This window comes from Pinus tabuliformis, chromosome Q, assembly GCF_031772625.1.
Source record: "Pinus tabuliformis cultivar Carrire ecotype Pingquan chromosome Q, CPIR1, whole genome shotgun sequence".
NCBI classification, from domain to species: Eukaryota; Viridiplantae; Streptophyta; class Pinopsida; order Pinales; family Pinaceae; genus Pinus; species Pinus tabuliformis.
Window position 1 is genome coordinate 215,068,617 of NC_142296.1, and position 21,071 is coordinate 215,089,687.

The 21,071-nt window shown below is 38.9% G+C and overlaps 1 protein-coding gene across 1 annotated transcript in view; it reads left to right on the top strand.

Annotated features, from left to right (window-relative positions):
* Window positions 1-1,295: 1,295 nt before the first annotated feature.
* The window catches only part of LOC149218976 (uncharacterized), an 82,343-nt gene continuing 62,567 nt past the window's right edge, over window positions 1,296-21,071 (top strand). Inside the window, exon 1 of the mRNA XM_089386677.1 lies at window positions 1,296-1,441. Coding sequence (XP_089242803.1) covers window positions 1,296-1,441 — 146 coding nt within the window. The remainder of the gene's footprint in view (window positions 1,442-21,071) is intronic.

Consider the following 21,071-nt stretch of genomic DNA (forward strand, 5'->3'; position numbering starts at 1 on the left):
AGTTTAGGTGAGATCACAGTATGGTGAGGGCGGACGTGTTTTAACCTCTGGATTCCCTTGGTTGTTTATGGATTGGTTTATCCCATGAGATGCCACATTCATGCTTGGAATATGGCGCGGGGGCGATTGGCTGAAAGAAAGAGTTGGTTCAGCCCAATATATGGTTGGTTGGTACATGGAAGTCCCTGACTTGGTTGACTTTTTCATATGGTTAATAAGAGTTAATTTCCTCTTGATTTTGATGAGTAAATGTACTTGTTATTATGTGTCATTAATGGTTGTTCTATCATTATTATTTATTTGGTTATATGCTAGTTATAAGCATGGTTAATTGACAGTTCAAGTATGGCTCTTATCACATTTCCATTAATGAATGTCTGATTAATGAATGCATGACCTAATTGGTGTTATGAAAACTATAGTGAGAAGGTATTGGTCCTTCTTGTTTAACCTCAGAAAAGTTTCATATCCCTATGTTCATATTTGCATTCATGACTTGTAGGTTGCATTTTTACCATGTGTTTGACAAAATTTCAGTCCCAGTTAGGAGGGATCGAGTCAAGACCCGGTTTGGGTTTTGGTTTATAAGCTTTGTTCCTATGTCATTTCTCATTTCTAGAAGTTTCATTGAGTTCTGGGCAGAGGCCTGAGTCTTGGCCCTGAAAAAGTGGCTCAGAATTCGAGGTCGCTAGCATAGAACTAATTGGAAAAGTCCATAGTGGCTGGCAGATAGGCCTATGGGAGTGACTGGAGGCTTACAGTTGCTTGCATGCCTTGGCAAGGGAGCAACTAAGGCTCTAGGTCAGTGAAAAAGAGATTTGTCTCAGGGGTTGGATACCTGGAGGTGTTGGGTAGCTCTTGGAGGTCCTATAGCACCTCAAGGAAGTCAGTAAGGTCTCAAGTTGTCAACTTCATTTCCTTAAGGTCATATAGGAGGTTGAGTTTTATCATAGTGACCCTCAGCTCATATTTACCCCGAGAAAGCCAGTTAAAGTGGGTAAATGTAGGAGGAGGAGGTTATAAGGTGGTATCAGAGAGGGTTGCGCTCTCTTTGGGTAAAATTTGATGTTGTCAAGGTTATGGTTGGCATGCATGGGGACATGGTATACAATTAGTATGGTCATGCATGATGTTTTTATATTGATATGATTATGATTATATATGTATTATGCTAATGTGGACTGATTTTTCAGATGAGATAAGCCTCCCCTAAACATCAATGAGGTATGATTTTGATTTTGGTATCTATTTGGTTTATCTGACATGGCCTACTTGTAGGAAGAAGATAATAAGAGATGACGAGCAAAATGGTAAACTACAGTTCCCGTGACTCTCCTTACAAATCAGTTGGGCAACAAGGCGGAGATAATTCTCCTGGTATAGAAAATACATTGAGGAGTTTGAGGGCAGAGATCAGAAATTGCAAAGCAAATAATGGCAGGTTGGTTGAGGCTCAAGAAATACTTGTAAGGGCTCAAGAGAAGAAGGTAGAGGTCAATGCAACGGTTCTTCAAATATTGTCAGAGCTGTAGAGATAGGGACAGTTGAGTATCAGTCAAGAATGGGAAGAGAAAACTAATGGAGCCTATGGCAGTAGGTCTTGAACCGGATACAAGTTGGATAAAGTGGATACAATTAGAGGTGGCATATCACTGGATACACCTGACAGGAGGACTAGTATGTATGGGAATCATTCTAGTTCCTCATCCAAGATACATCATCTGTTAGGTCCCTATAATACTAGTGATTACCCCATTACTATTGTAGTTGTATCCCTTATTAATATTGTTGTGCCCGTATTGTCCCCATATTGTTATTACTGTGCCCCATAGAATCCCTCTATTGTTATTTTTGTGCCTTTATATTATTATTGTTAGGTCGGCTGGGTTATATTGTGACTCCTTAGACTCCTATATATAGAAAGGAGGTTTTGTCATTTGAATCATCAAAGAATCATTCATTTGTGTAACATAAAGTAGGTTGCCCCCTCGAAGAGGCTGAATTATAAGGCATTGATCTATCTTTTCTATCTTTTTGTGAGTTGGTTTCATAACATTTAGTATCGGAGCTTTGGATTCTAGGGTTTCGCTGCTCCAAATAGGTCATCGTGGCATTTTTGCTATAACTTTTTTTTTCTGCGACGTTTCAGAAGAGAAAAAAGAAAAACCCATTTGAGACGAAATCATACTGAAGCTCGGGTCTGAATTTCAAAGCTTTTCGCACTATATTTGCGGAGATATGATCTGAGGAAGTTGGTCTTTTTGCAAACTCCTGAATTACATTCCAAACAGGTGACCTGGGGAAAATCGTCATAACTTTCTCTCTGAGCATCGGATTGAAATTTCATAAGAAGGTACAGAAAGAGAACAGACTGTAGTTTCTTGTATATATTTTTCAGAGCCAAAGGGTGAAACAGGGACACGTGGCACGTCGTACAAATTCACTCTACTGAACTAGTCTATAATCAGGTCACTGTGGGAGATTTGGCATAACTCTTCCTTGGAGAATCCAATTGGGATCAGACTGGTGGCAGTGGAAAGAGGACACAGAGGGCTACTGCAGGTCACAATTTCAGAACTGGATGATGCGAAATTACAGAGATACATAAGAGGCAATATCGAGCTCCTACAAAGTGAAAAAAGGTGTGTAGATTTTTTTAAAATTTTGCTTAAGCTTGGTTTGAAAAATTATTTTGAAGGAATTCAAAGGGCATAGTAGAGAATTATTATCGGTAACTAATGCCCCGAGGAAAAAAAATGCAAACACCTAGTAAGCAACCTGAAAGCTCTAGCATGACTCATGAAGAAGAGGAAGAAATGCTACATGATATATCAAAATTACAAGACCAAGTGCAACAAATTTCATTGTCACAAAAGATAACAGAAGCTAAGATAGATGGCGTGGAATCTAATATAAAGGGCGTGGAAGCTAAGATGAATGGCATGGAAGCTAAGATTGACGATTTGAAGACAGATTTGACAAATTTTCTACAAGAAACACTTACTAATGGTGAAAGGGTAGTAAAGGAAACTCATGATGCAAACAAAAGAAATGTTAATCATGATTTCATAGACTCTAATGTTGGATCGAAGACCCACCATATTCCAAAAATCTATATGAGGAAGTTTGATGGCAAGGATCCCGCAACATGGATATTACAGATGGAGCAATTTTTTTATCTCAATAATGTGCAAAACACACAAAAGGTACGTATTGCAACTTTATATTTGGAACCAAGTCAGTTTGTATGGTATCAATGGCTTTGCTCTCGTAAACAAATTATCACTTGGGCAATTTTTACGGAAGAATTGACAGCACATTATGAGGATACAAAAAGCAACACTTTTTTTAGCCAATTGATAAGTCTCAAACAAAAGGGTTCAATAATGGAGCACATTGAGGAGTTCCAAAAATTGAACATAAGGGTAAAAATATTCCAGAGGAGCATAGGATTGATGTGTTCATAGGGACTTTAAAGGATAATATCCAACATGATGTTCGCCTTTGGGAACCTGATTCATTAGAGAAGGCATTCAGGTTAGCAAGAAAAATGGAAAGCAAAATTATGGCAACCAAGAAGCATACCACTCACAACTATAAAGATGGAAGTGTTGTTGCCCCTAGTCTTCCACAACCTATAAGTTTGACACCACAACAATTGGAAGAAAAAAGAGCAAAAGAGCTTTGTTACAGTTGTGATAGCAAATACACTAAAGGTCATAAGTGTGCTGAGAAGAAATTATTCTACATAGATTGTGAAGAGGAAGAAGAAAAGGAGCAAGAAAGGTCAAAAGAAGAGGATATACTCCAGGAACAAAGCCTAGATAAAGAAGAAATGAATCTGACCATATCTTGTAATGCATTGGCTGGAATTACCACTCCTCAAACCATCAAGATAGAAGGACAAATCAAGAAGAAAAAGGTAATAGTGTTGATTGATTCAGGAAGTACCCACAATTTTATTCATTGTAAGGTAGCAAAATAATTGAATTGCTTCCTATATCCAACACCAGAGTGTCAAGTGATAGTTGCAAATGGAGGAACAATAAATTGCTCTGGAAAGTGCCATAATATCAAGCTATCCATGGGAGAATATGTATTGACTAGCCCAATGCTTTCCATTCCAATGGGAGGTGTTGATGTTGTACTAGGAGTCCAATGGCTACAATCCTTGGGTACAATAACTTTTAATTTTCAAGAACTTTTCATGAAATTTTATGCGGAAGGAAAGGAAGTTGAATTAAGGGGTATTGCAAGGAAACCAGGAAAGATAATTAGCTCTAATGGTATGACAAAGCTTCTAAAAAAGGAACAAAGAGGTGTAATTGCCCAATTATGTTCACTAGATGTTTCCACATCAAAATCATCTATTTCTCCAAATCTCCAAAAAGTCTTGGACAATCATTCCAAGGTATTTGAGACTCCCAAAGGTCTCCCACCTATTCGTGATCATGATCATGCTATTCATCTGATTCCAGGAAGTGTTCCTCCAAACATCAGGCCGTACAGATATCCCTATGCCCAAAAGAGTGAAATTGAACGTATGGTTGCAGAAATGCTAGAGGCTGGTATAATTCAACCTAGTCAAAGTTCTTTCTCTGCTCCAGTAGTATTGGTGCACAAGAAGGATGGATCATGGCACGTGTCCAGATTATAGGGAGCTCAACAAGCTCACTATTAAAGATAAGTTTCCCATTCCTGTCATTGATGAATTACTGGATGAATTGCATGGATCAATTTACTTCACCAAGTTGGATCTTCGTTCAGGATATCATCAAATCAGAATGAAGACTGAAGACATTCTAAAAATAGCATTTAGAACTCATGAGGGTCATTATGAATTTTTGGTCATGCCTTTTGGCCTTACCAATGCACCTTCTACATTTCAAGGTTTGATGAATTCCATTTTCAAACCCTTCCTTAGAAAATTTGTGTTAGTATTTTTTATGATATACTAATCTACAGCAAGTCTTGGAAGGATCATGTTGAACATGTTGACAGGGTGCTACAACTATTGGAGGAGAAACAATTATATGCAAAAAGATCCAAATGTTTCTTTGGAGTACAAGAGGTGGAATATCTGGGTCATATTGTATCTCATGAAGGAGTTAAGGTAGACCCTAGCAAAATTAAAGCCATTAAGGAATGGAAAATCCCCACATCCATAAAGCATCTGCGAGGATTTCTCGGGTTGACAGGGTATTATCGCAAGTTTGTTAAGAATTATGGGAGAATAGCAGCACCTCTAACAACATTATTGAAGAAAGATGCATTTTCATGGACTCCAGAAGCAACAAAGGCCTTTGAACATCTTAAAGAGGCAATGTGCCAAGCACCGGTCTTAGCTACACCGGACTTCACAAAAACCTTTATTGTGGAATGTGATGCTTCAGGAAATGGAATTGGTGTTGTTTTAATGCAAGATGAAAGACCCATTGCTTTTGAAAGTCGTCCAATCAAGGGAAAGTTTTTACACAAAGCTATTTATGAGAAGGAAATGTTGGCAATACTACATGCACTTAAGAAATGGCGACCCTACCTAATGGGAAGACACTTCAAGGTAAAAAGGGATCATGATAGCCTTAAATACTTTTTAGAACAAAGATTATCCTCTGAAGAGCAACAAAAGTGGGTCACAAAGATGTTGGGTTATGACTTTGAAATCATCTACAAAAAGGGAAGCAAAATGTGGTGGCAGATGCACTCTCAAGAAAGGATGAGGATGTGGAAGCATTGTTGTGCGCCATTTCTATTATCCAACCAAATTGGATAAACGAAGCAAGGGAGGAATGGAAGAATGATGAAGAAGTGTGGGCACTTATTCGAAAGTTACAACAAGATTCCAGTACATCTGAAACATTTAGCTGGAAAAATGATTCGTTATGGTACAAAGATTGCTTATACCTCTGTAAGAATTCCCAACTCAAACAAAAGATTCTTATGGAATTGCACACTTCTCCCTTAGGAGGGCACTCAGGATTTTTAAAAACTTACCACAAGGTTAAGAAGGAATTTTTTTGGGATGGCCTTAAATCGGATATTCAAAAGTTTGTGGCAGAATGTTTGGTTTGCCAACAAAATAAAGTTGAAACAATTAAGACCCCGGGTCTATTACAACCTTTATCCATTCCAAACCAATGTTGGGAGGAGGTTTCAATGGATTTTATCACAGGTTTACCCACGTCTGAGGGAAAGAGTGTCATCATGGTGGTAGTTAACAGACTTACCAAGTATGCACACTTTTGTGCATTATCACATCCATTTAAAGCTAGTACAGTTTCTACTGCATTTATGGAAACAATTCAAAAGCTACATGGAAACCCAAAGATTATTGTAAGTGACAGGGATCCCATTTTCACTGGAAATTTTTGGACAGAATTATTTTCTTGTCTCGGTACTCAGTTAGCTCATAGCTCATCTTATCATCCTCAATCTGATGGGAAAACTGAGATAGTAAACAAATGTTTGGAAGGATACCTTCGTTGCTTTGTATCTAATAAACAAACACAATGGGTCAAATGGTTGCCTCTGGCTGAATGGTGGTATAACACTTCCTTCCATACAGCAACAAAAATGACCCCATTTATGGCACTTTATGGATATCAGCCACCATCCATCACATCATATTTAAGAGAAAATTCTAAGGTTCAAGCAGTGGAACATCACATCGAGCATCAACAACAAGTCCTCCAACTCTTAAAGGATAACCTCGTGTTGGCACAGAATAGAATGAAACAACAGGCAGATCAACATCGCAGCGAAAGAAGTTTTGATGTAGGTGATTGGGTATTCCTACGGCTACAACCATATAAACAAATGTCCCTTAAGCAAGCTAAGAAGGATAATAAATTATCACCAAAGTATTATGGTCTGTACAAGGTGTTGCAAAAGATTGGTACTATGGCATACAAATTGGAGCTTCCTGCAGCTTCTCGAGTGCACCCAGTTTTCCATGTTTCATGTTTAAAGAAGGTTATAGGCGACAAGCTCCTAGTTCAAACAATATTGCCAGAACTTGACGAGGAAGGAAAAATTATATTGGAACCGGAAGCAGTCACAGAAACAAGAACTTGACAACTACGAAATCGATCAATTTCAGAGTATCTCATCAAGTGGAAGAACTTATCTGCTGAAGATTCCACATGGGAGGATGAGAATTTTATGTAGAAGCATCCAGAACTACTCAAGTGTTGAGGACAACACTTTTTTGAAGGAGAGGGGCATGTTAGGTCCCTATAATACTAGTGATTACCCCATTACTATTGTAGTTATTTCCCTTATTAATATTTTTGTGCCCGTATTGTCCCCATATTGTTATTACTGTGCCCCATAGAATTCCTCTATTGTTATTTTTGTGCCTTTATATTATTATTGTTAGGTCGGCTAGGTTATATTGTGACTCCTTAGACTCCTATATATAGAAAGGAGGTTTTGTCATTTGAATCATCAAAGAATCATTCATTTGTGTAATATAAAATAGGTTTCCCCCTCGAAGAGGCTGAATTCTAAGGCGTTGATCTATCTTTTCTATCTTTTTGTGAGCTGGTCTCATAACATCTTCACATTCATCACCTTCATCATCCTTATAGGAGGGGTGAGTAGTTGTTTAAGGAGTTCAAGAAAGTCAATCCACCTACATTCGATGGAGAGATGAAGAAGTTAGAAGATGCAGAGGAATGGTTGCTTGAGATGAATAAATTATTCAGATTGCATAGTTATTTAGAGAACAAGAAAACCAAGGTAGCCACGTTCAGTCTCAAAGGGAAAGAAAACATTTGGTGGGAAGATGTGAATAATTTCAAGGGCATTCAAGAAGAAGATGTTATTTGGGATGAGTTTGAGAGACTCTTCAAGAAGAATTTGTCTGAAGGTACTATGATGATAGAGCTAAGGAGTTTTATGAGTTGCATATGGGTTCTATGATAGATGATGAGTACACTAGCAGGTTCCTAGAGTTGTTGAGGTATGTGCCTTACCCCAAGGGTGAGAAGGCTAAGATTCATAGATTCATTAGTAGATTACTATTAGCATATAGAGACCCGATTGAGTTTGATGACCCTAGATCATTGGAGGAAGCCATCAGGAAGCTAAAGCATTGTGATGAGCAGTCAAAACGCAAAGCTGAGCCTAAGCATGACTTTAAAGGAAATGAGAAAATTAAAGGGAAGTGTCCATTGAAGTGGGGAAGTCCTCAGGATGCAGGCGACAAAGAAAATTTGGTTCCTTATAATAAGTTTAATGTAGTTGACAAGGGAAATGGGTCGCATCCTGGAGAGCAATAGAATAGAGGTGATGGTAGGGGACCTTTGGAGTGTTGGATATGTGGAAAAGATCATCACAAGAAGGATTGTCCATTGTACCAGGGTGGTAGGCATTAGATATACAGTGCTCAGGAGGTGCAGATAGTTGGAGATGTTGGTCATATCATTCTTCAGATTTATTTAGTTGTGGAAAAAAAGCAGAAAGATCATCAGGCATCCATTATTGAGATGGAAGGTACGCATTGTGGTCGAGTTATTTCTATTTTGATTGATCCTCGATCTAATTATAGTTATTTTAATCCTGACCTGGTCGATAAGTGTGGCTTGAGAAAATAAGTGCATGCAGAGTCTTGGTTGGTGCAGTTAGCTATAGGTACTAAGAAGAGAGTTCATCATTGGGTAACAGCTTGTGCATTTGAGCTTAACGGTATGCCTACAACAACACATCTGAGTGTATTGCCATTGGGATCATATGGTATGCTTTTCGATATGGATTGGTTGTACCTTCACAGTACCAAGGTAGATTTTTATGACAAGGCTATTGAGTGCCTAGATGATAATGGGGAAAAGAGAATTTTTCAAGGAAAGACGAAGTGAGTATGGTCACCACTATGCAGGTTAAGCACAGTTGCAAGAAAGGATTTTTGATGTTTGCAGTCCATATATCTAGTGACAAGGGTAAGGATGTTGAGGATGAAAAATATTCAAGAGGTACCCTATATTATAGCAGTTTCAGGATGTGTTTCTGGCAGAGATTCTAGAATTTCCTCCCCACAAGGAAGTGAACTTTTCTATTGAGTTGGTACCAGGAACAGCACCAACATCAAAGGCACCTTACAGGATGAGCACACCAAATTTAGTAGAGTTGAAGTTGCAGTTGAAGAAAATGCTTGATAAGGGATATATTAGGCCAAGTGTATCGCCTTGGGGTGTACCAGTATTGTTCGTGAAGAATAAGGACGGTAATCTCAGGTTCTGCATTGATTATAACAACTGAACAAGGTGACGATCAAGAACATGTAATTATTACCGAGGATTTATTATTTGTTTGATTAGGTTAAGAGAGAAGTAGTGTTCTCTAAGATTGATATGAGATCAGGATACCATCAGGTATGCATCAAAGAAGAGGGCATCTACAGATTGTTTTCAGGACCGAGTATGGCCATTATGAGTTTGTTGTAGTTCCATTCGGTTTGACTAATGCTCCAACTACTTTTATGTGCTTGATGAACAGTGTGTTGTGCCCTTATCTGGACAAGTTTGTTATTGTATTCATTGATGACATTTTTATAAATTCGAAGATTGAGGAACAGAAAGCCGAGCATTTAGCACAGTGTTGAGATTGCTAAGAGAGCATCAGTTGTATGCCAAGATTAGCAAGTGCAGTTTCTTTCAAACATAGGTACATTACTTAGGATATGTTTTTTCCAAGGAAGGCATAGCAGTAGATCCAGAAAAGATAAGGGCTATCATGGAGTGGGAAACTCCTAAGAATGTGGATGAAGTAAGATCATTTATGGGGTTATCAAGTTACTACAGGAGGTTCATCAGGAACTTCTCATGTATTACATATCCCATTACATCTTTGTAGAGGAAAGGGAAGACATTTTAATGGACAGAGGAATGTGCAACCAGTTTTGAGCAGTTCAAGCAATTGTTGAAAAATGTTCCAGTTCTTAAGATTGTATATCTAGATAAAGAGTTCGTGGTGTGTACAGATGCCTTCAAGAGAGGACTTGTTGGAGTCTTGATGCAAGAGGGATAGGTGGTAAGACATGAGTCTAAGAAATTGAATGAGCACGAGCAGAACTATGTGACTCATGATCTTGAGTTGGCATCTATTATACATGCATTGAATATGTGGAAACATTATCTTCTTGGAAGGAGATTCGTATTAATGAGTGACCACGGTGGGTTGAGATATCTATTTGACCAACTAAATCTAAATGTTAGGCAAGCTACATGGTTGGCCACCCTTAGTGAATTTGACTATGAGATCAGATACAGCAAGGGTAAGGAGAACACAGTTGTAGATGCTCTCAGTAGGAGAGTGTAGATGAACCATATTGCAACAGTGAGCCTGTATGGGAATGATTTACAGGATCATATATTACAGGTAGGACAACAGGATGACATGTATAGAAAGCTTAGGCATATGTTACAGCAGCAGGGTACAGGTGACCAGGATGTGCACTATCATCTAATGACATAGGGCTTGGTGAGATTTAGGGAGAGGATCTATGTGTCAGATGACAGTGGACTCTAGAAGCTTATCTTGAGGGAGCTTCATGTCAAGCCATATTAAGGTCACCCAGGATACCAGAAGATTTTGACAACAGTGAATAATTTCTACCATTGGTTGAATCTGAAGAACTGCCAAAGTTCATGGCTAAATGTTTGGATTGTCAGTAGGTGAAATCCGAGTGTAAGCATCTAGGTGGATTTCTTTAGCCTATTCTAATTCTAGAATGGAATGGGAGGTTATTTCCATGGACTTCATTACATGTATTCCAAGGACATTGAGGCAACATAATTATATCATGGTTGTGGTCGACATGCTGAGCAAGGTAGCTCACTTTATTCCTGTGAAGACTACTTATTTAGCTAGTGAGGTGGCACAGGTCCTCATCAGATATATCGTGAGATTGCATGGTGTTCCAAATAAGATTGTGTTGGACAGGGATGTGAAGTTCACTTCCAAGTTTTGGAAAGATTTGTTTGTAGGTTTGGGGACAGAGTTGGCATTTAGTACAACTTATCATCCGCGAACAGATGGACAAATAGAGAGGGTCAATAAGATTCTGGAGGATATTCTTAGGATGTATGTGATGCGTCAGCAGAGGAGATGGGAGGAGTACCTTCCATTGGTCGAGTTTTCTTACGACATTGGTTATCAAGAATCACTGAGGATGCATCTGTTTGAGGCATTATATGGGCAGAGTTGTAATACTTCCATCAAATGGAGTGATCTAGTGAACAAGGTATTCATAGGACCAAACATGTTGCAGACATGGAATAGGAAATGCGGGTTATAAAGAAGAATCTAAAGGCAACACAGGACAGGAAGAAGAGTTATGTAGACCATCACAAGGAATTTAAGGAGTTTTAGGTTGGGGAGCATGTGTATTTGCACATCAAGCCAAAGAAGAGCTCCTTGAGGACTGGATCATTTGCCAAGTTTGCACCACGGTATTGTGGGCCTTTTGATATCCTTGACAGGATTAGACCACTGGCCTATAGACTTGCACTATCTCCGATAGTGAAAGTCCATGATGTTTTCCATGTTTCATTGCTTAAGAGATATTCAAAGGATGTTGATAATGTTATTTATTGGTTTGTATTGCAGATGGAACCAAGAGGATAATTCCAACTAGAACCTCAATGCATATTGCAGTGGAAACAACTCAGGCTCTGGAATAGAGAAATTGAGCAAGTTAAAGTGTAGTGGAAGCACTTTGAGCCCGATGAAGCTACATGGGAGATGGTTGATCAGATGTGGGCTATGTATCCTTCATTGTTTTTTAGTTGAGGCAAAGAAGTTTTTGTATATGTACATATGCATGTATGGTTCTTATTTTAGATATTGCAATGAGTTGTGTTATAAAGCTCCAATAAGTGGTATGGTTATCATGTTGTCACATTTTTCATGATGGTTTTGCTTTAGAGCAGGTTGTTCATTGTAAATACTTCAACGAGATAAGTTATATAGCTCCATGGGAAATATGTTATGTTTTTTAGTGGTTTGTTGCTTGTAGGTGTCATAGAATATCGAGGATGGTCTTCCCCTAAGAGGGATGGGTCTCTAACATCCCCCGGTTAATATTTCGTGTAATAAAGTTAATAAAGAAAAAATAAGACCAAGGTCATGGGACATATATTCCAATATAAATGTTGGGAAAAGTATCCTAGTGGGCATCACTTGTTGTGTTTATGGCTAAGGGTAAATTGGGAAAGGAAATGGAAAAGGCTTTGAAAAGGAAAAGAGACATTAATTAGCATATTATTTATGAAAATAAAGGAAATTAGGAGAAAAGGGAGGTGAAAGGGCACAAGTTGCATGTCAGGAGGAAAATGAAGGAAAATAAGGGGAAAATGAAGAAATTAGAGGCATCAAGAATAAAAACAAATTAGAGCATCGGTTGTAGCTTTTTGTCAGTTTAGTTTTGGAGTTAGTCTCAAAGAGGAAAAGAGCACCAAGAGGAGAAGGAAAACAAGTAAGCAAAGGAAGGACAAGGGAAGCAAAGGAAGGAGAAGGAAGGTAAAGGAAACAAGGATCAAGCAAGGATAGGTTGGATCAAACATCTTCAGCATGAATACTTGCAGGTAACAGATTGCATGTATGATTTCCTAGCTAATTTTGGCATGCATGGAATATGCATGTGTGTATTTTGGTTTCTTTGTTGTCGATGGCATGGATTTTGCCGATTTGTGACAGTGGTTTCAGCCTTGCCTTACCATTTTTGGATAGCCATGGTGTGATGGGATTCTTTCTTGGTAGAGATTTGGATTTCTAGAAGGTCTTGGATCCGAGTGAGGTGGTCTCAGGAAAATCCCAAGGGTTGGGGGAGGAGATGGTTTTCTCTGGGAAGCCCTCAACAGGTGGGTGGAGATAGGAAAACTCCTCAAGGGATGGTGAAGAAATTATGAGGCATCGAAGCTCGGTTTGGTTTTGTGATCTTGGGACTGGTTTAGGTGAGATCACAGTATGGTGAGGGTGGAGGTGGTTTAACCTTTGGATTCCCTTGGTTGTTTATGGATTGGTTTATCTCATGAGATCCCACATTCATGCTTGGAATATGGCACGAGGATGATTGGTTGAAAGAAAGATTTGATTCATCCCAATCTATGGTTGGGTGGTACATGGAAGTCCCTGACTTGGTTGGCTTTTGCATATGGTTAATAAGAGCTAAGTTCCTCTTTATTTTGATGAGTAAATGTACTTGTTATTATGTGGCTTTAATGGTTGTTTTATCATTGTTATTTATTTGGTTATATGTTGGTTATAAGCATGGTTAATTGACAATTCTAAGTATGGCTCTTATCACATTTCCATTAATGAATGTCTGGTTAATGAATGCATGACCTAATTGGTGTTATGACAACTATAGTGAGAAGGAAATTGTCTTTCTTGTTTAACCTCAGATAAGTTCCAGATCCCTATGTTCATATTTGCATTCATGATCTGTAGGTTGCATGTTTACCATGTGTTTGATGAAATGTCGGTACTGGTTGGGAGGGATCCGGTGAAGTCCTGGTTCAATTTTTGGTTTATAAGCTTCATTTCTATGTTATTTCTTATTTCTGGAAGCTTCACTAAGTTTTGGGCAGAGGCCTGAGTCCTAGAACTGAAAAAGTGGCTTAGAATTCAAGGTCGTTGTCATAGAACTCACTGGGAAAGTCCACATTTGATGGCAGACAATATTATGGGAGTGATTGAGGCTCTAGGTCAGTGAAAAAGAGAGTTATCTCAGGGGTTGGACACCTAAAGGGGTTGGGTTTCTCTTAGAGGTCTTGTAGCACCTGAGGGAAGTCAGTAAGGTCTCAAGTTGTCAACTCCATTTCCTTAAGGTCATATAGGAGGTTGAGTCTTATCATAGTGACCCTCAACTCATATTTACCCCAGGCAAGCTAATGAAAGTGGGTAAATGGGGGAGGAGAAGGTTATAGGGTGGTATTAGAGAGGGTTATGCTCTCTTTGGGTAAAATATAATGTTGTTAAGGTTATGGTTGTCATGCATGGGGTCATGGTATATAGTTGGTATGGTCATGCATGGTTTTTTTATATTGATATGATTATGATTATATATATATATATATATATATATATATATATATATATATATTATGTTAATGTGGACTAATTTTGTAGATCAGATAAGCCTCCCTTGAACATCAATGAGGTATATTTTTTATTTTGGTATCTATTTGGATTATCTGACATGGCTTACTTGTAGGAAGAAGAGAATCAGAGATGACGAGAAAAATGGTATACTATAGTTCCTTTGACTCTCCCTACATATTAGTTGGAAAATAAGGAGGAGAGCATTCTCCTTATATAGCAGATACATTGAGGAGTTTGAAGGCAGAGATTAGAAGTTTCAAAGTGGACAATGACAGGTTGGTTGAGGCTTAAAAAAGAATTGCAAGGGATCAAGAGAAGTAGGAAGAGGTTAATGCAATGATTCTTCAGAGCTTGTCATAGTTGCAGAGATAGGGACGGTTGAGGATCAATCAAGAATAGGAAGAGAAAATTAATGGAGCCTGTGGTAGCAGGTCTTGATTCAGATATAGGTTGGATAAAGGGGATACAATTTGCGGTGGTATATAACTGGATACACATGACAGGAGGAATGATATGTATGGCCATCATTCTAGTTCCTCATTCAGGAGACATCATCATAGTCATCACTTTCATCATCCTTATAGGAGGGGTGAGTACTTGGATGAGGAGTTCAAGAAATTCAAGACACCTACATTCGATGGAGAGATGAAGAATTCAGAAGATGCAGAGGCATGGTTTCTTGCGATGAAGAAATTATTCAGATTGCATAGCCATTCAAAGAACATGAAAGCCAAGATAGCCACCTTCAGTCTGAAAGGGAAAGAAAATATTTGGTGGGAATATGTGAAGAATTCCAAGGGAATTCGGGAAGAAGAGTTGATCTAGGATGGGTTTGAGAGACTCTTCTAGAAGAAGTACTTGTCTAATAGGTACTATGATGACATAGCTAAGGAGTTCTCTGAGCTGTAGATGGGTTCTATGACATATGGTGAGTACACTAACAGGTTCCTGGAGCTATTGAGGTATGTGCCTTACCTCAAGGATGAGAAGGCTCTCTATGAAAGTGGTCTCCCTATCTCTCTTATTAGAAAACACATCAATAGAATAAGAAATATCTCTCTATCTCATATATATATGTGTGTGTGTGTGTGTGTGTGTTATAAAACCTTTTGTTTAAATGCCACATGTCAACTCCATATAAATCATTGCATAAACTAGAAAACACCAATTAATGCAATAAGGAATACCTCTATGTTTATATACATACACACATTTTGTTTTTTATTAATATTTTTTAAATGTCAGATACCATCTGTATTAAGAATTGAATAAATTATACATCTCTCTCACAATGGAAAATGAAAATATAAGAAAAATTGATTTCAACTGCTTTATCTCTCTATATAATGTTGATATAAAATTATTTTACTTAATATGGAAATTGAGCTATTTTATTTATGGAAATTTTATTTTATATATATAACACACCACATATCAAATAAACATAGAATGAATTACATATCTCTTTCACGCTTTTTTTTTTCACTGTAAGCAAGTAAGAAACTTTATATTAGCAAAAATATGTTACATATAATTCAATCCTAAAGTCATTGTGAGGCCTAGAGCCGAGACTAAACTAAGAAGAGCTAGATGTGGACCATCTGCCCATGAAGGGTAAACTAGATGGTCCCTTAAAGTGAATAGAGGTATGACAGAGTAACATGGACCATGCAAAAATCAAAAGAGAGTTTACAAAAATAACTTTTGTCGAGATTCCTACAGGAGTGGCCATCAAAACTAAAGCCATGTAGTGAGCTAAGGAGGAAAAAAAACAAATTAAACTAAATAGAAAACATTTTCAAACCACCTTCTTTCCCAGTGCCAGATGGAGCTTGTTGCGCTTTGTTGAATATTCCTACTTCGTCGATGCTTGCAATGCCGTAAAACTCATCATCCACATTTTCATCAACTATGAGGCATCCATAAGAGCTTGTGTCTTGCTGAGAGGGCTCTTTGATGGCAGTCTGGGTGACATTGGACAGGGATTGCTTTGAGTTTCATGCCTTTGCTTCAAGATTTTGGCTTATAGAACCTTAGACAATAGGACCTTTGTCTTTCTCTTCACCTACCAAGAGATCAAGGAGAGGAGGGGAGCAAGGCTAGTGGGTAGAATTACTATCCTCATAACTTTCCAAGCAACTGGAGGATGTTGAGGATATAAGAGTAGGAGGGAAGTCTATGCCAATGGATATGGAGAGATTGTGTAATGAGAGACGAGTTCTATTGAGTTGAGCATTTCTTTCTACCATCATTTTTGAGCACCTTCTCTAGATAACTCTGTTATGCTCCTATACCAATAGGTGTCATATTTCATGATGGACTGTTGAAATGCCAAATATGTTCATCCTTTCCATGCTGTAAAGGTTCCATATTTTCAGAAAAAAACAAAAAATTAAAAAATGAAAAGAGGGTATGCCCTAAAATAAAAATCAAAGGGCAAAAAGAATAAATTGGTCAAAAAGAAAGAAAATGAACCCCAAAGAAAAGACCAAGAAAGTGCGCTAATCCAAAATGCCACTACTGTCCTATTTTTGCAAAAGAATATCACTTGTGTGCAATCAGTTTACTCTTGCCACAGTTGATGGGTGACCAAATAGCTTAATCTTGACCAGTCCATGTTTAAATTTCTTGTTTTAGAACTAGAGAATAAGATCTGTCCAAACAGTTCAAGCTTGGCAGATAAGTAGTTAGGTAGAGAAGCAGAGGTGCTCAACAGTTAAATCTGAGCCCTTGGAAGAAATAAGGGCAGACTTAGATAGGATTACAGCTAAAAGAAAAGAAGAGAGTAAGGGTTTGCTAGTTCAAATGCACCCAATCAAAAAGGAAGAAAAAATGTTAGGTGTATTAGGCTGGGTAGGCAGTTTTGATGTTGGAGAAGCAGGTTTGTGAACAAATTTTGTCTTTTTAAGATGTTGCATCTCATGGATATCATAAATGCCATGGCAAGGTGGCTATGAAATAGTTGGAGCATGACTAATTTCCCTTCTCATTCCTCCAAAAAACATTTACTAACCTCCCCTCAAGGACATTGAGATCTGCTCAGTGTTCCTAGTTCACTTCATTTCATGAGAAAGACTAAGTGAAATTCTTGGTTTACTTAAGAGAACTAAGCCACATTACTTGTGTAAAAATCCTTTTCTTCCATTATGCTAAGTCTCTAAAATTCATGACTTCAATTCTTTTCATTTCCCTAAAATCTAAGTTCCACTTTTTTGACTTAGTGCTTTGTTTGAAAATATTTCTCATTATTAACATATTAACTTTACTATATAGTTCCTATATAAATGTTTTCCCTACCCCTATTATATAAAATACATAAAAAAAAACCCAAAAAGACTTAAATATCCCGACCCCCGACGATAATAGCCATATATTAATGTTTTAAGGGGGTCCAAGGTTTATCCGAAACCTTATGGACAACCCTCCCCGCGCGTGCATATAAACATTGGGATTCATTCAACATTCGGTTAAATGAATAACCAACCCACCCGACAAACCCAAAGTTGAAATACACTGCAAAACCTTACAAAATGTTGAATTATATGGCAGGTCCCCACGCCGTACCCCTCCGCCAACTCTGTCCACTCTCGACCGTCCGATCCGGGCTTTCCCATCGGACGACCCACAGCGATATCGAAACCCCTCCGATGACCGAACATTAGCCTCCGGGAAAATGGCGGTTTTGCCGTCGTACAAGAACCACATGGCGCCCGCTCGGGACTATCGCGACCCCTCCACCCAAAACAGCTTTTGTCCAAAAGCAGTGTGGGATAATACCATATACCGCCCTTCGCTTCCTCCTGGTGACGTAGTCACCCACGTCATCACCCACGTCGTCTGCCACCTCACCTTCGCATCATCCGCTGTGTCAACCGCCACATCACTGCCAAGTCAGCCTCCGTACCCTCGCTACACGAAAAATATTACGTCATGCTGACGTCACCCAACCGAAGCGTGCCAAAACCCGCCAAAATCAATTTTTTGTCAAAAAGGCGTAAAATGTCATTTTTCGTTCATTTCTATTTGTTTCTTCTGCGCGACTTCTGCATGTTGTTTCACGTCCAAAGCAGCATTTTGACTACACAGTCCGCCACCCAGCTCGGTCTGCCACCTACATTTTGCACAAGGCGTCCATTAAAACAGGTATTTACCCAAATTTTTCTCCCAAACCTCATTTTTTCTAGTTTTCTCTATAAATTCGCCAAAAACACCCAAATTTGAATTAGAAACACTGAGCTGCATTCAAACCCGCGCACTGTAACCTCTGTTTTTATCCATTTTACCGGGAAATCCTTCAAACTCCATCCCCCACTGCAAAATTCGCCCACTAAGCTAAATTCAAGCTCATTTCGGCCTACAATTCCCGCAGAAAGGACCCAAAAGTATCATTTTACCTACTGTTGCTGTAAAAACTCAAGCTTCAAGTTGAAAAATCACAAGATAATTTAACTAATGGAGGCTCCAGTGGCCCTCAATGTTGCCCCCCTTAATGCACCACACAAAGAATTGGAATGGTTGCCCCTTGCTAACAGAGATTTCCAGATTAATGACTTAATTGGTGACAAGCCTCACCTCCAAGCAGTTTGTGAAATTAGGAATAGCTACCGCAGCAATGCTAATGTCTATGGAATTTGGGAGTCCAACATGCCCATATATTACCTCCCCTCAGTAAATGTGCTTCCTGATATCATCCACTTATGTTGTGCCAATTATGATCCCACTCAAAGAGAAGTTATGGCTCCATCTGGGACTGTCCTCTTCTATATTACCCCTGAATCCATCAATGAGATGCTACACTTTAAGCCAACTCAGCCTCTGGCCCCTCTCTCCATGGGATTCTTGCTTGACCAAGGTGCCAAACTGCCCAGTTCAGAGATAACCAGAATAGCTCAATTATTCATGAAACCAAATTGCCAGCCCCAGCAACCTCCTCCTTATCTGCATTCATGGTTCACTGAAGCAGGGAGATTCATTGTAGATATGATATCCTACATCTTGGGATTTAAAACCAGTGAGTATGTTGATGAGACTACCTTAGTTTTGTTGTCCATGTTTACTCTAGGACAACCCCCTGCTGTCAAATATGATTATGCCACCTTCATAGCTAATAAGATCCATGAGAAATTCATGAGCCTAGACAGAGAAAGAGTGTTCAAATACACATCATACATATATCATCTGCTGTTGTACAATCAACCAGATAGTTTTCAAATTCCCCTTAGAAAACTGGATCTCAAAGGAGAGAGAAGGTCTGTAATCTTCTGGACCTCAGTCTTCCACCGTGCTAGTGACTCCCCTTATACTTATTGTGAATTCATTGACATGTTCATACACCCAGCCTCTTCTTTATTGATGACAACTCCTGCCAGACTCTCTGGTGAAATGCAGAAAATTTTACATCTCTTAAAAGGCTACAGTATATGTGACTAGTACTTTTACCAGAATCACATTGAGATCAGGATATATGGCTGTGAGTTGTGCCCCTATAAGCTGCCAAAATATGTGCCTATGAGACTGTTTTCCCTGGAATACTTTAGGCAATTTATTAGCTCAGATTTGACTCATTTCTATGTTGTCAAGAAAAAGGCACAGTTGAAAATAAGAAATCAATTGGACCCATTTGTCTTCAATAAAAGGGAAGCCTGGGAGGAGGCTGACAAGATTTTAGGGGAGAAACTTAAGTTGAAACAAAGTTTTTATTGGGCACCTTATGACCCTGATCATTTCATAAGTTATAGAAAAGTGAAAAACAAGCTAACAGCATATGTTCACCACAAGATCCCTGAAATTCAACAATATGCTAACCAACAAGAATGGGTAGAAGGCACATTAATTGAAGAGATTACTGAGGAAGAAAAATTGGAAAAAGCCATGAAAGAGCTTGAAAAAACGCTTGACCTGGACTCTTTTGGACAGGTATCCTTCAAGCTGCCTCAGCACACAGGAGGTGATACATCTTTTGCCGGGACTTCTCAGCAGCCCACACAAAAAGCCAGCACAGGGTCAGCAAAGGGCAAAGAGGTAATAGGTTCAGAGCAGGACATAATGACAGACCAACCAGCTACATCAAAGGAACAAGGCCAAGGGTAGGTTCCTCCAGCTCAAACAAAAGCACCAGAAATCCTTGTACTACAAACTCCTCTAAATGAGGAAAGAGGCAAGAAAAGGGACAGGCAAGAAGACACACCGATCAGCGGTTCTGCAGAGCAACTAGGGGAGAAAAGGCAAAGATTGAACCCCTTATCAGAGGAGGAATTCATTCAGGAGACCACAGAAAGTCTAAGGGAAGAAAGAGTAGTCAGCCAGGATACATCCCCGGTCACAGAAACATCGGCCAGTTCACATAGGCAGGAGATTGGAAGACAACATAGTGTGGAATTTTCTTCTGCCAGGCCACAAGGCAGGCAAGGCTCTGACATTAAGAGAACATTTACTGAAATAAAGGCAAAGAATGAGCCAATAAGAATTCAACTTTATAATCACTTGCTGAAGATGGCCCCCACAAATCAACAAAGGTTAATGTCAGCATATGACATTCAAGAAGGAAAGATGATCCTGAGTCACTTCAAGCCCAAAATGCAGCAACCACAGTCAGCTGTTGATTACATCAGGACCAATCTGGAAGTATTAGCCAAAGACATTCAACCAATGGACCAGATTGAGTTGCATAAACAAATTGGAGAAATGGTATACTCCACATTGGCAAATAAGGCATTATTGGCCCACAAATTGCATAATTCTTTAAATAATACCTTTACCCAATTGGAGTTGGAAAAATCTTCTTCTTTAGCCAAGGATAACAGAATCAAGTCCTTGGAAGAGATTATCATAGAGCTGGGACATGATCCCAAGGATGCCAAAGGCATCAAAGCATTAATAAAAAAGAAGGAAGAAGACATTGCAGCTCTCAGGAAGCAGCTCAAGCTACCCATTACCATGCATCCCCAAACTACAGAGATTGTTGAACA